This window comes from Anser anser (genome assembly GCF_964211835.1).
Source record: "Anser anser genome assembly, chromosome: 1".
Taxonomy (NCBI): domain Eukaryota; kingdom Metazoa; phylum Chordata; class Aves; order Anseriformes; family Anatidae; genus Anser; species Anser anser.
The window spans coordinates 7,166,506-7,180,788 of record NC_139720.1 but is presented as its reverse complement, the minus strand read 5'-3'; the positions used below and the strand labels follow the sequence as shown (position 1 = coordinate 7,180,788).

The window sequence follows — 14,283 nt, the reverse complement described above, 5'->3', positions numbered from 1 at the left end:
AGCCTAAACTCATGAGATCCCTGCGGAGCTACTGAGAGCAAGGCAGCTGGGGTGAATTCTCTCCTTACCTGTCAAAGGGGCAGGTATCTGCATTTCTAGATGGACGCGTTGTATGGAATGGATCACACCACATTTTGGGCTGGGTTTCTGAGTGCAGGAGCCTTTGGAATAATCACAGAATCACAGAATAAGCAGCTCTGAGCCCAAACTCACGCCAGATGTCTCGTTTGTGGCAGGTGTTTGTCTGAACGTACACAAACAGCCCAGCAGATTTTTTTTTTTCTTTCTTTTTCAGGGACGGATAGCGTGTGCCAATGTCTTAAGTGACCTTTATGCCATGGGGGTCACGGAATGCGACAACATGTTGATGCTCCTTGGAATCAGCAATAAAATGACAGATAGGGTAAGATGCGGGGTAACTGCTTTTGAAGTAAGGACCCAAACAGCTCTACGTGCTTAGAATGTAATTTTTTTGTTGTATTTTCTACTCTAAGTTTGAAACCTTTTAAACAAGAGGTGGTTTTAGTGAGAGCCTCAGTTCATAGTGCGCGTCTTGCCTCATAAACTTTCTGAGGTTACTTGATAAAAACTGACTTTCCTGTGGCATTGTAATCTGCTGCTGCTTTGTGATACCCACAGAAATGGATACGTCTGGTTTGCTTATGCAAGCTTCGCAGCATCGTGTTGAAGCAGAAGAAACTGAAATAGATTGCTTTTATTTTTATTTCTTTGTGGTGGAAGTGACCAGCATGTATGTACGTTTGCTCTAGCCAAAAAAAAAAAAAAGGACTGTTTATTCTTAGAAGGAAGTTAAGTTGAAATTTTACAAGTTAGGGGAGGCTAAATGCATCTCGATTTAACGTTGCCCGATTGCACTGTACTGCTGGCTGTACCTCATTTACAACAGCAGGACACTTGCTCTGAGTTTTCAAAGCTCTCTGAATTCTCCAGTTTTATACGACCTTTTGGAGAATGTTTCTTCAGCATCCTTCGGGGAGCTGCTCTATGGCATAACATGCAATTTTCAGGAAGCTGCCTTCTTCCTGAGGCTGTTTTTTTCTTCATGAATTATTTGCTGTGAGGGGATTTGACCTGAGTGATTAAAGCCCCGGACTGGTCTTGAAATGGCTCGTACTGCTGTGTACGGAACTCTGACTTCTGTTTTGATCTCTAGGAAAGAGACAAAGTGATGCCTCTAATTATCCAGGGTTTCAAAGATGCAGCAGAAGAGGCAGGAACATCTGTTACTGGTGGCCAAACAGTGTTAAATCCCTGGATTGTTTTAGGAGGAGTGGCCACGACAGTCTGTCAGCCTAATGAATTTATAATGTAAGTTAAATCACTGAACAATCAAAGGCATTGGTCTGAAGGGATACAGTAAAAATCCTTTAAATACTGTGTTGTGATCTGTCTCCTGATGAATAAAGCAGTGCCTTCTCCTGCTTGCATTTGTCCGTAGCACTCAACAGATGCCACATCTTTTGTACTTTATTTGCTTTTTTAAATGGGATGTCCTTTTACTTTTCCCCCAGTATCTTTTGATCTTGTTCTCTCTTCTGAGAGTTAAGCTTCTAACCTTTGAAGGTATTGAAGACTGCTTTGGGACATAAATTTCTGTCCCAGTTTAAGATGCATGTATAAATATCTCCCAATTAACCTATCAATTGCTGTAGAGAACGGGAGAATTGCTGTGTTTACATCAGCCTGGCTGTTTAACAGTAGCCAGTCTTGAATATCCTACTGTGGCATGCTGCAGTATACAAAGGAATTTGGGATCCTAGTGATGCTAGGCTTATGTCCTCAGTGACCTAGCCCACTTTTTCCCCTCTCCTATTTTATGTCTCTGGTAAATTGAAAGAAGAGATGTAAATTAGTGTGACTGTAAGCATTGTTCTACTCCAAGAAAGGAGGATTAGCACTTTTAAATAAGTTTGCTGCTTTTTTGCTCAATAATGCCCCTTGGCAACAAATCCCAAAGGGTAATTCTGCAATTAGTCTTTTTTTTATCTGCACAATAAGATACACGGGTCTGTGAAAATATAATTATCAGCACTTATTCCTAATAATGTGTGAATCGCACTCTGTAATTAATATATGAATTCTTTGTTTTCAGGCCAGACAATGCAGTGCCAGGAGATGTGCTTGTATTAACTAAACCCTTGGGAACACAAGTGGCCGTAGCTGTCCACCAGTGGCTAGATATTGTGAGTACACCGCAGAAAAAGAAGTAGGGAAGAGGGACGTGGGGTGAAGGTGACCTTCCCTATTCGCTCAACATCTCAAAAGGAAAAACTTCAGTAGTGTGAGAAGTATATTGAGTCCTCAGCTGGGACTGATGCTCCTCTCTCCCCTCCTTCCTCCTTGGTGCGTCAGCCTTATCTGCTTACATGCAAAGCTCTTTGGAATCGAGGCAGTTTACTAGTTTGCGTTTAGTGAACCTATCTTAATTGGGTCTAATTCTTAGCTCTCAGGCATTGCTGTAACAAACAAAATTGTTGACTAACAGACGAGCACCCTGGGTAAAATTATGCCCTATTCCATGTGCCAAAGTAGTTGGCAGAAGCTTATTGATGTCAATTAGGCCAAGATTGCTGTCTGTGTTCATGGGCTTGCTGCTCGTGTACACGGAATTCTCTCTCTACGTTTCACCCTGTGCGTTCAGTAAGAATATTTCCAGCAGCATTATGTATGTAGACATATTTCCATCTGTTACTTCGGGCAAAAATGGAACTACTGAACTGAAAAGTGACTACAAAATAGGCATCTGCTTATGTTGTCTGGCTCCCAGTCCGTGTCTTCAGAACTAGAACTGCTCAGTTTACATTTTAAAAAGATGCATCTTTTTCTACTTTTGGGACTACCGAGCCAATAGGCAGGCAGAGGAGTGAGCTGAAATCTACTTAGTCTTGACTGTCGCCCACTGCGGTGTCAGATGAATCCTAATTCCAAAGCAAAAGTGGGAGGGAAGCAGCTTAAACCTTCATTGGAGTCTGAAGCGTGAGCAATTAGGGACATGTTTCTCCTCCTTTGTAGAGTATGGCCTAGCCATTTTGAATCCTCTGTTTTCCAATCAGATAAAAGGATCAAGGCCTCAGATGATCCTGATATGAAAATCAAATGAAAGAAGACATGCATTTTATAGCATGTTTTCTGGCCATAATCTCACTCCTTAACATATCTGTTATTATACTGACAAATAGACTCGCAAATTAAGGATATTCTGCATTTCCACATATTTCAAGTACTTCTAATTTCGCTGACTGTCAACCAGAAACACTTTCTGGTCTGAAAAATGGGGACAGCGAGGAAATCAATTCTCATATTGCGTGTAAACAGCATATATCTTTGTGGTAGGAAAAATTCTGAGTAGCTGCGCTGCCTTGTCTTCAGCTTTGTCTTGTGAAAGAGGAGGGAAAATAAAGCTGGAATTACCCATCACAAGTCCACCTGTAAATCAAACTTCAGAAAGGAATTTGACTTTGTGTTGAAAAGTGTGTGGAAGAAGGTACGTAGTACAGCAAGTTTATACCCAGGCGAGAAAGGAAAAACAGAGTGTAGAGGTAGGTGGCTACAAAACAAGCTTTAAAAATAAACAAACAAACCAAAACAAATAAAAAATCAAAACAAACAGAGGTATTTAAACACAGAGCAGTAGTGAATAGTTAATGGAACCAACTGAAGGGCAACCCATAGCAATAACCACATGAGAGCTGCCTTTACGGCAGGAAGATCCAAATGGAGGCCCAAATTTTCCTCCTTGCTTGGTTCCTGGCAGCATGGTTGCAGCTAAGCCCCAGCTATGTTGCTGGCAGCAGCTTCTTTAGGGTGTAAAGGGAAGAGGCTGTAGGGAGAGGGGCTCCGTGGGGGCTCCAGGGGACCAGGTCAGGGAAGGAAGGGGTTGCTCCGGTGTACATCTCCAGGAAGGGTTTTCTAGTTCCTGCTGTGAGAGACCTCTGAATGGGAAAGGTCTATCTAAGCTTGCTTTAAAAGTTCTTTGGGGATTTTTGTGAACTTTTCTGTTTCCTGCCCGCTAAGCCCACTGTACCTGTATCTGATTGTTATAGCAGGAGGAATTTGTGTCTAATTTACAGCCTATCTGTGTTTGAGCCTCAGCCTTTAGTTCTTCTTTCACCTCATTCCTCATTTCCACTCTTAGCATCTGACCTTTTCCCATCTCATGATCAGCCTCAAAAAGGTATTTTCAAAACTATCACAAAATGACTGATCAGGTTTTTCAGTCATACCCAAAGCCAGATCAATCTTCATTCTGTCATAGGTGTTAATAATCTCATTTATTTTTCCCCTGCTCTCTCACTTACCTAAATAAAAATGCTTGTCTTGCTTGCTTGGTCAGACCAAGTTCAACCTCATTTCAGAAGGTCTGATCTTACTCCTATACTTTTTTAGTCTTTAAAAAAGGACTTTTTTTAGTTGACCAGCCTCTTTCCCTTTCTTACACCTTTTCTGGATTTTTTCTTACAACCTTTCTGGATTCTTTCTTACACCCCTGGAAGTCAGTGCCCACTTCTTAAGGATAAGAGCCTCTTTGACAAGATCCTTCCCTAGTGCAGCATCTTACAGCAATTCTTAGCAGTTTTTGCAACTTTGGTTAAGTAAAAATTTTTAATGTATTTATGCTGTAGAATAGCAGTGTAGGCTTTGTGGCTCCAAAATAATCTTATTTTTATTTACTTCAGTTCGCTGTAGTTTTACTTTATTTGCAAAAAGAACAAACCCGTTTGTAGTGTTGATCTAAACAGTTAAATGGTTGCTTTGTTTCCTTCTGGATCTGGAATTACTTCAGTTTCGAACACAATAATTGCTCTTTATAAGGTACCATTTCCTAAATTGTTCTGACAGCCTTTGGGGATGAAAAGCGTTGCTTAGCGTGTGATGGAGGCATGAATCCACACAAGAGACTGGGGAATGGGTGGAAGGATGTGCTGATGTTAAACTGCAAAGGAAGCTTATGAAAAACTGTCTTAATCCTACTTCACTAGAGTGAGGTGTACCTTCTTGAGAGCTGGACTTCTGGGTAGCAGTGGCCTTTCTTGATCAGAGCGTCCAGGTGTGAAATGAAGAACTTTCTCTTTAAAAACAAAGAAGCCAGAGATTAAAAATCTCAACATCCAGCAGCAGAGTTCCTGTCATTTGGTTGCAGAGTTCAAGCCAGAAAGTTGCCTTGAAGGACTAATTTGCCTAGGGTAGGTCGTTCCACTCCACTACACCGCAGGTGAAAGCAATATTAGAGGTGCTTAGGTGCTCAACAGACCTTTAAATGAACTTCACCTGGGTGCAAGAGGGTAAAGCACATACAGCAGGCTTCAGAACCTCTGAGTGAAACACTCAGGCTGTTGTTCCTCTTAAACTCAGTTTAAAAAATAATAATAAAAAAAAAATCACGAGTGCCTTTTGAATGAAGGATTTTAAGTGATAGCGATGTGCTTTAAAAGATGTAGATGAAAACCTAAGAAAATCCTCTTTCTTTCATCCATTAGCCAGAAAAGTGGAATAAAATCAAACTAGTGGTAACGCAGGAAGATGTAGAGCTAGCGTACCAGGAAGCAATGATGAATATGGCACGGCTGAACCGAACAGGTAAAGGAAATGCATGTGTTGGGGGAGGTGGGGGAGATTATGGGGTTTTTGGTCATTCCTCCCCAATTCTCTACTTAATTTCATTTCACTGCTGTGGGGAAGTGTGACATAGCTGCTTTATCCCTTCCTTCTTCCCCGTCTTTCTGCTGTTCAGTGTTGGTGAAGCAAGCAAATTAAAATCAAACGCCCTCTTTTAATTATACAGCAAAAACACAAATGCTGCTGGAGATGATTATGACTCATATGAGTGCTGCAAGTAACATCTGAGTGAGTTAGAGGATGTTTTAAAGGGAAAACTATGGGATTTGTTCCTTTTTATTTTTTGTGCCTAGAGAACTCAGGAGGGCCTGACTGCAATAAGGCTTAAAAAAAAAAAAAAGGAAAATGGAATAAAAAAGGAAAACCTCTTAACTTTTTTGTGCTTCAATTTAATTTTTTAATTTTATGCTGTCGTATTACGTGTTTCCCAAAGTGTGGAATATGTAACACGTGTATTTCTTCCTTTTTTTTTTCTTTAAATATTGGTGGTGGGGTTGTTTTGCTTTTACCATAGAAATTTTAAGTTGGGATTTCCCTTTGCTCGAAGTATCTTTAGAGGAGCTGAGAATTGAATTAGACGTTTCCTTCTCAGTTGAAGGAACAGGAATAGTTAAATAGCTCTTCTCCCATTTATTCAGATTTCATTTGGTATTTGTTACATCATCCCACTGCTTTTTCATTCTTTCACAAAGTCTTCCAGGAAAAATAAATGACCAGGATTGTCTTATGGAAAAGAACTCAGTCCTGCTCACGTACTGGGAAGCCCCAGAGAAGGGCAAAACCTTCTTGGCTTTGTTTTTCTGCCCTCGCTTTTGTCAGGCACTTCTAACAACACTTAAATATTCCTACCTGGAGCTATTGTGCTGCATGCAGAGGTGCCTTTCTGATACCCAGGGCTCTGTAAGTTGCAAATGCCCAAGAATTTCATGAATGCATAGGTGGGGAGGCTGGGGCTTCGGGCTGGCTGCGCCTGTCCATCCACCAGCTTCACTCCCTTCCCCCACGACCTGCAGGCTTTGCTCTTAAGCTCTTAAATTAAGTGTCCAGCTTAAGCTAAGTGCCCAGAACTTAAGTTCCACTGTGATCTTTTCTCAAACACTTTTTTTTTTTAATTTAAACAGTAAGCAGAACTGATTTGAATTAAAGGTATGCAACTTCATTCAAACTGCACACAGCATCGTTTAAACGTTACTTTCCCAGGTACTTCTTTTCCTGATTTGTTTGGTTTTTTCTCCCTCCTTTGAAGCTGCTGGACTCATGCACACTTTCAACGCACACGCAGCTACGGACATCACGGGGTTTGGAATCCTGGGACACGCACAGAACCTTGCCAAGCAGCAGCGAAATGAGGTGTCCTTCGTTATTCATAACCTCCCTGTTCTCGCTAAGATGGCTGCTGTCAGTAAGGCTTGTGGAAACATGTTTGGCCTTATGCATGGGACTTGTCCAGAGACTTCAGGTAAGCAACAGTTGTATCACTCTTTTCCTTCCCTGCGTCTCTACGTCGGAGTTAAATAACATTTCAAATGTATAAATGCTGTACTTTGCGCTCAGAATCACCGTTGATTTGCGTTATGTCCAAGTTAAGGAGCATTAGCCGTATAAATCTTCACAATTAAGTTGTTCAGCCTAATTTCCAAACCACCATCCTGTTCTGAACGTCTCCTTATGAAACGCTATCATAGAAACCATCGCCGTGCCTGGTATCTGGAACCTTTTGCAGTTAAGAGTCGGTGATGGTTCTGAGTTCTTTTGAAATGCATTCTTCTCATAGCTATTAGCTCCAGAACAAGGAATCCCAGCACAGCTGGCACAGCGCTCTCAGAAAGGTAGAACCACCTGCAGTAGGTTGCTAATTAAATGAGTGGAGTTTGGCTTCTCATTCGGAAGGAGTGTGAAGTTGGGTGCTGAATAGGCCAGGCTGAGGGAAGCCTTCTCTGTCCACAGCATACAGACATCGAGAATACAGATTTTCTGTCCTAAGTTTATAAAACCTGACTTCAGGGGCTATGAGCAGCCGCAAGAAAAGAATTTGGTCTCTGACCCCCTCAGTTCTTGAGTTCCCTAGTTAATACAGCTGCCCCTTGCAGTGACAGTGAATACAGACATACTGAAAATCAGGCTATGAGCATCAAGTTAATTTCAGATGAACATTTAAACGCTCATCAGGTGATTTTAAAACTTCTGATGCTCTATTTGAACTCTGTCTTATTCAGTGTAGGCTGCTTTGCCTACCAGAATAATCACCGTCGTCTGCTGGCAGTCTCTGTACTTCGTTTTCCCTTTGAACCGTCTGTCCTGTTCCATTTTGTTTTTCTTCTTCAATCTCGCTGTTCTTTCTCTTTGGGAAATGGAGAAGATATAGCAACGAATCTGTCTTTTTTCTTATCTCTTTTCCCCACCCTCTTCCTGCTCTCCAAAAGTATTATCCAAGTTCTCTGCAGCTCACAACAGAGGGGGCCCCTTGAAGCAAAACAGTCTTAAGGCTCTGGAAAGAAGCATCACAGTGAGAGCCATAAACTTTTCCCCCAGCGAATACACAACTTGCCACGATCTGCTGAATTGTTCCTCAGCCATCTGTGTTTATAACAGATGCTCTGTCCTACAGAGAGCGTGTGGCTCAGATGCTGTGTAACAGGATATGGGACATGAACCCTTTCAGGAGTTCAAATCCAGCTTCAGTCAGCTGAGGCCAGAAATAGCTGTGGCTGTTTGGTGAGCTGTAAATAAGGCTGGTAGCACCGGGCAGGTTCTTTCTAGCTAGGAGTCCGCGTAACCAGAGTGCAAGTGGCACTGCTGCGTGTGCTGCTTGCACGGGGCGTTTGTTACCAGTTGCAGAGAGGCTGAAAAATAGCTTGGACACAGATCTGGAGCTGCAAGATGGCTCTTTCAGGTGAGTGGCTGTGACGCAGGCTTCGTGCAGCTGGCATGGGAATGGTCTAGCTGTAAACTGGGTGCTGGGGTCTTCAGAGCTGCCCCTTCTGCACCCCAGGGACAGTGCTGTCCTTTCACTGAAGGAATGTAAAAACAAACAGAGAGTATGGAAAGGGAGAACAGTCAACTTCTGAATCCCTTTTGGGAACGAGAGTAAGAGGTGTTTGAAACTCAGAATTGCCTTACCTTTCAGCAGAAACAGGTGATGATTGGAAAAACCAGCAATATCTGGTTAGTTGTGAACTTCGGGTGCCTCAAAACACCTATATTTGATTTCATCGTAGCATTAAAACGGGGTTTTGTTACAGGGTCATGTCTGCCAAATATTAGAGAGATCCATAGCCAGGTGGATGTAATAGCTACATGGTATGAAAGCTAAAGGGTCTGAAAGCTGTAAAGCTGCACGTGTGGGCTTTATGCTTATTGCTTGCTAGTCTGGCACGTTGCAGCAGCGTGTGTCAGCTTGGTGAGCTGCAGACAGACCCACGCTGCTTGTCCACTTCACGTCCAAGGGTTGATTTATTTGGAGGCAAGCATGTGCCCTGCGGCACCTGTAGCACCTGTATGACCAGCTGTGAGGATGCCTTTTAGGGCTGCTCATGGCTGTTCATACCGTAATCTATATATACGCTCTTTCTCTGGTATCTTAAGTTTCCAGAAATGCTCTGTCTGTGGCTTCTTCATTTGTGAACAGATGTTTTTCCGCGGAGTGGGCAGGCAACGTGAAATTTACTGGAAAACAATGTGAATTGATTTTAAGAATGTTGTTGTTTTTCCCAGCGCACATTTGCTGGGCACCTGTTGACAAAAGTCAGTGTTGGAAAGGTCTCGTGTGTCATGTGTTCCATCCTCCAGGCACTGCTGCTTGTGGTGTTTTCTGAAAATTCCAGGTTTATGAGAGTTTGGGCTACCTTCTAGGCAACTCCTTGGGAATGGTTAAAGTTGCAGTTGCAGAAAACTTAATCCTGCTTATTAGACTGGCTGCTTGTAGAAATAAGTTACAGAATTATTCTGGGGGGGATACTCTAGGATACTTGAGCACGTGTATATTTTTGCCAGCCCTCTTGTAATAACTTTTGAAGCTGTTGACTGGTGTCAGGCTGCTTTGTTAGTGTAGTAGAAGTGTCTCAACGATACAGTGTTTCTGTGCATTTTGTGAAAATAGACGGATAGAAAAGAAGGGCTGTTGCCTCACTGAGAGGTAAGGCTTAGGATTTCAGCCTATTTTTAGTCATGAGAGAAAGCTGTTAACGGGAGCCAGGAGATTTGTTCAGGAGTTTTCAGTGGCCAGTTCCCTGCTTGCAGTACAACAGTTAAAAGCAGCAATGTTCAAAACCTCTTACCAAAAAAAACCACCCCTTACGCTTTTAGAAAGGTAAGCCTGAACAGATAGCAAGCGTCTGCGTTCTTTTCCACCCCCAAAGAAGCACACAACGAACTCTCAAGCTGCCAGAGCCATTTGTCCGTTCCGTCTGCAGCCTGTTTGCTTTGTCTTCAGTAGTGGTGGCTGCAGACCTCGGAAACCTGGTGCTCCTTGAAATGCTGCTTGTGTGCACTTCTGCTTCGTTTTCCCTAGGCACGTTGCAGCAGCTTAAGCTCCTGGTGGCTGTGACATTGCCCAGGTGAGGATTTCCTGCAGTCGTCTATGGGACAAAAACCACTCTGAGCAGCTGGGGATACTAGTAATAGAGTGGAAAACCCTGGGATTTGCCCAAAGGTTTAAAGAGACTGATCAATCTACCACAGAAATATATTTAGGATTTCCATAGACAGGAGTCCTACCGCTGACCAACAGTGCCCCGTAGCCTTTATTAAAAGTTATTGATCAAACCGGGGGATGCAGCCAGCAGGTGGAAGTATGTTTTAGCTGGGATTTGGTACATTTTCCAAATCTTGCCAAAGAGTTTTAACCAGGTGAGCATACAAGTGATAACAAAATTGCAGGAAGAGTGTATGGGGAAGAGATTATGAACAAAGATTATTCTCATGTTCTTTCTTGGTTCTCTTTCTCCCTGTACTTCCACTTCTCCCTTCTGGCTGGTCAGCACTCTCTGTGCACTGCTACTTATAATTCTCTTCCCTGACTCGCCTGCACTGTGAGTTGGGTTGCTCTTCAGTTTGATTTAGGGCCTTCCACAGGAACGGCACGTCGTTCCGTTGCAGTTGATTTGTCTGCTACGTATGGAGCAGCTTAAACGTTTTCACGTTTCTGGTTTTTGTTGGTTTGTGCTTTTGATGGAGGTACCTGGATGTTATGTTCTGAAATCTCTGTGAGAGAGGTAGGCGTTTTTCTGGATGGCGCGCTCATTTGCTCCATATAGAAGCCCAAAAATAACTTTCATGCTTCCACATATCCTTATAAATTATTATAAAATACATATAATTATAAATTATCCTTAAAAGAGGCTGTCTGTTGGAACGTAGCACTGTATAGGCATGAGCTATGCAAGTTGTGTGGAGCACGCGACACTTTGAGGTTTAACTAGGCATCTGTAGATGAATTTGCAGCTCCGCGTTGTAGTGCTTCACAGATTTGCAGTACAGCATAAATGTAAAAAAAAAAAAAAGTAAGCAATTCAGAAAACCTGCAACTTTTAGTAATAGAGGGCAGCACCAAAATATTTAGTGACTCCATCTATGCCCCCTGGAAATTTGTGCCCTGGCTGACAACAAAACTCATTCTGATATTTGCAAAATCCCCTTTTCAGTGCTTTGGGATTCTTCAAATGCAGGAGTTCTTACTAACCAAATGGCAACCTCGCTAGCTACTTAGGGTGCTGCCCCTGAAAAGCATTCATTAGTAAATATTTTCCTGTTGTCTCTGTAAGAAAAGATCTTACTGGAAAGGCCAAACAAGGTCAGAAAACTTCCCGTCTAACAAAGGGGGTCAAAGGGACTGACTGTCGCGGAGCGCTGGGTCAAGCCTGGGTTTAATTTTCTGCCTTTTGTGTTCTGTTGTAACCGTCCCTGTTCTGATGAAGGATTTCGTCACAGGCAGTGGGGTTACTTGCAGAATCAGCTGCTCCCAATCCGTGGTTATAGGTATCTGAATATGACCTTTATCCAAAATGTTCCTGTGTACGCTTCTTGCGGAGGCACTTTGCAGTCCTCTGTTGGAAGTTTACAATGCTGGCGTTGTTTTCCTATGTCATTTGTTGGCATCAGCACGACGTCCCTTTGCCAGCATCTTTTTTGTGTCTTTGGCTTCATTTACATACGCACCGAACACTGAACTTTTTCTGTAAAACCAGAGCTCGCAGACTTCCACCGTGTCTTCACTTGGAGTCCTGCAGTTTGACGGAATCCACCGAAGTCACCGAGTCTGTGTCTAAACAGGAATTTGGCACGTTCAGGTTGAAACGCTTTGCAATCAGGCATTTAACGCTCTGCTTTTTTTCTTCCTTTTTCAGGAGGCCTCCTCATCTGTTTACCACGGGAACAAGCAGCACGGTTCTGTGCTGAGATCAAGTCTCCAAAATACGGCGAGGGCCACCAAGCATGGATTATTGGCATTGTAGAGAAGGGCAACCGCACGGCCAGAATTATAGACAAACCACGAATCATTGAAGTTGCACCACAGGTGGCCACTCAGAACGTGAACCCAACGCCGGGTGCCACCTCTTAATATAGATGAAATAGCTGTTTGTTTTTAAATAGATCTATTCCTTTATCATCCTACAATTTAAAAAGAACTGTAAAAAAAAAAAAGAAAAGAAAACTTGTGTCTGCACATCTGGTGGCCTTAGGTCAGTTTATGAGTGGATACAATTAATGAAATAAAATCCATTGCCTTTTTTTCCTGTTACATTAACTGAAGATGCACCTAATCTTGAGGCAGCTTCTGAGTTGAGAATTATATTGTTATCCAATACTGTTGATTCATTTTGAATCTTTAGACACTTATCTCTTGCCGCATAGGCTCTTTTTAAAGGTGCTTTCACGTAGCACAGACATTACCAGTAGTAGTGTCGAATAGCAGTTTGTGTCCTTTCATTATATGTATATTTATCATAAGTCTAATTTTGATGCCTTGAGTGATATTCCAGAGAGGCAATAAATTTGATAAGCGACACAGTGGGTATGCCCAGTAGTAAGATGGTTGCATGATTACATTCAATCTTTGATTTTTATTTTTATTTTTTATTTTTTTTGTAAGGTTTAGTCTTACCAAGAGCATCTACGACCCTGGACATTGCTTGGTAGTGCACTCTGTTTAAACGAGCAAGTGCTGACTTTGCATGGAAAGCACTTCAGAGTCGAAGGAGTCATTTTTAATTTCATTATTTGTAGCCCTGACAATATTTACTGTATTATCAATGATTTTCTTTATTGATAGTAAGGAAAAATAATCTTTTTTTTTTTGCAATGTGATTGGATGTGCTATAGTGCAACAAAGGTTTTGCAGACCAAAAGGAGGTTACTGTATAATATTCATTTACAATTCACTATATAAATAACTACACAAATAATTTTTAAATATAATCAAACTAAAATAAACCTCTGTTCTGTGGATGGTAGTGTTTAATACATTTTATATTTTGTATAGTGATTACAGGCCTTTTTTGTTTCTTTAAAATCAGCAGCTGTTTAGTATAATTCTTAGTATTATTTTGTTCTTTGCTCAGATACATTTTTGTGCACGCTTTTGTGATCTGTGTTTAAAATCTACATTGCCAACATTGCAGCTTGAACTTAAGCTTGTTATTCAAAATAAATATTTAATTTTTTTTATTGCTCTTGTATAAACGCATGAACTTTTTTGATTCCTACCTGAATTACAAACTGGAAAGAGGAGAGATCCTCCTTTATCTTTTGTTTTAACGCAAGTGTAATTATATTGATTGTTGCTGTTACTCCTTTGGTCAGCTCTGCAAGCTGTGATGTCCCATGGTAATCTAGAATATCTCCTCCTGTGTGCCAGAATTTAGGGGCAAGCAGGTTATCTACAAGCATATTGTCCATTTCATTGCGTTTATTTTACTTGCCAGCGCAAAGTATGCAATGGATGTGAATTGTTTCCTCTGTATCCTCTGCAAGTCTCCTGGCTGTGCCTGCTCTAACCCAGACGAGGGTTTGTGAGCAGCCCTGTGCGTGGAACGAAAGCCGAAACCCATCTTTTTCCTCCGAGGGTGTGTAAAGCTGCACGTTCGCTGCTAACTCTGCTCTGCCAGCCCCCGGGAGCCAAGCCACACCGTGCGATTCTTCTGTGGAACGGAACCGAGCACGTTTCTCTGAACCAGCTCTTTTTAAAAGCTTCCCACATTATGGAATTAGCTCCTTGATGCTCAGGCCAGGACGAAGAAAATCTTTGATAGTCAATACCACTACCAGCAAGAATAACAAGGGCTTCTGTCTGTGAAAAATGACTCGCTAGAGACAAACCTGTCGTGTGCAACATGCAAGGTTTAAATTTCCAGTCTTGCTCCTAGTGAAGTCTGGGGCAAAACTTGGCTCATCTTTTTCCACTCGGTAGCGTTCTCAACAGACACCTATGAAAAGCTAGAGTTTTCTTCATTTTTTTTTTCTTTTGTACCAAAACAACGAGGACATGGCCAATCCTGTTCCTGGAAACTGAGTCCGAGTTGTGTGTTCACAACGCAACCTCAAAGCAGTAACTGAATTTTTGACTTTGTTGGGGGTGGGGGGAACAGGACAAAACGTTTTAGGGTTTTCACAGCCGTTCTGAACACCAAAATAAAGCATCGAAAACTA

At 42.0% G+C, this 14,283-nt stretch overlaps 1 protein-coding gene across 2 annotated transcripts in view; it reads left to right on the top strand.

Annotated features, from left to right (window-relative positions):
- Nucleotides 1-14,283, top strand: part of SEPHS1 (selenophosphate synthetase 1) — a 24,950-nt gene extending 10,667 nt beyond the window's left edge. For both annotated transcript variants that reach the window (XM_083819654.1, XM_083819653.1), the window contains exons 4-9: nt 296-403; nt 1,175-1,329; nt 2,114-2,204; nt 5,499-5,598; nt 6,884-7,096; nt 11,982-14,283. In XM_083819654.1, the coding sequence (XP_083675780.1) occupies nt 296-403; nt 1,175-1,329; nt 2,114-2,204; nt 5,499-5,598; nt 6,884-7,096; nt 11,982-12,196 (882 nt within the window). In that variant the 3' untranslated portion in view covers nt 12,197-14,283. The remainder of the gene's footprint in view (nt 1-295; nt 404-1,174; nt 1,330-2,113; nt 2,205-5,498; nt 5,599-6,883; nt 7,097-11,981) is intronic.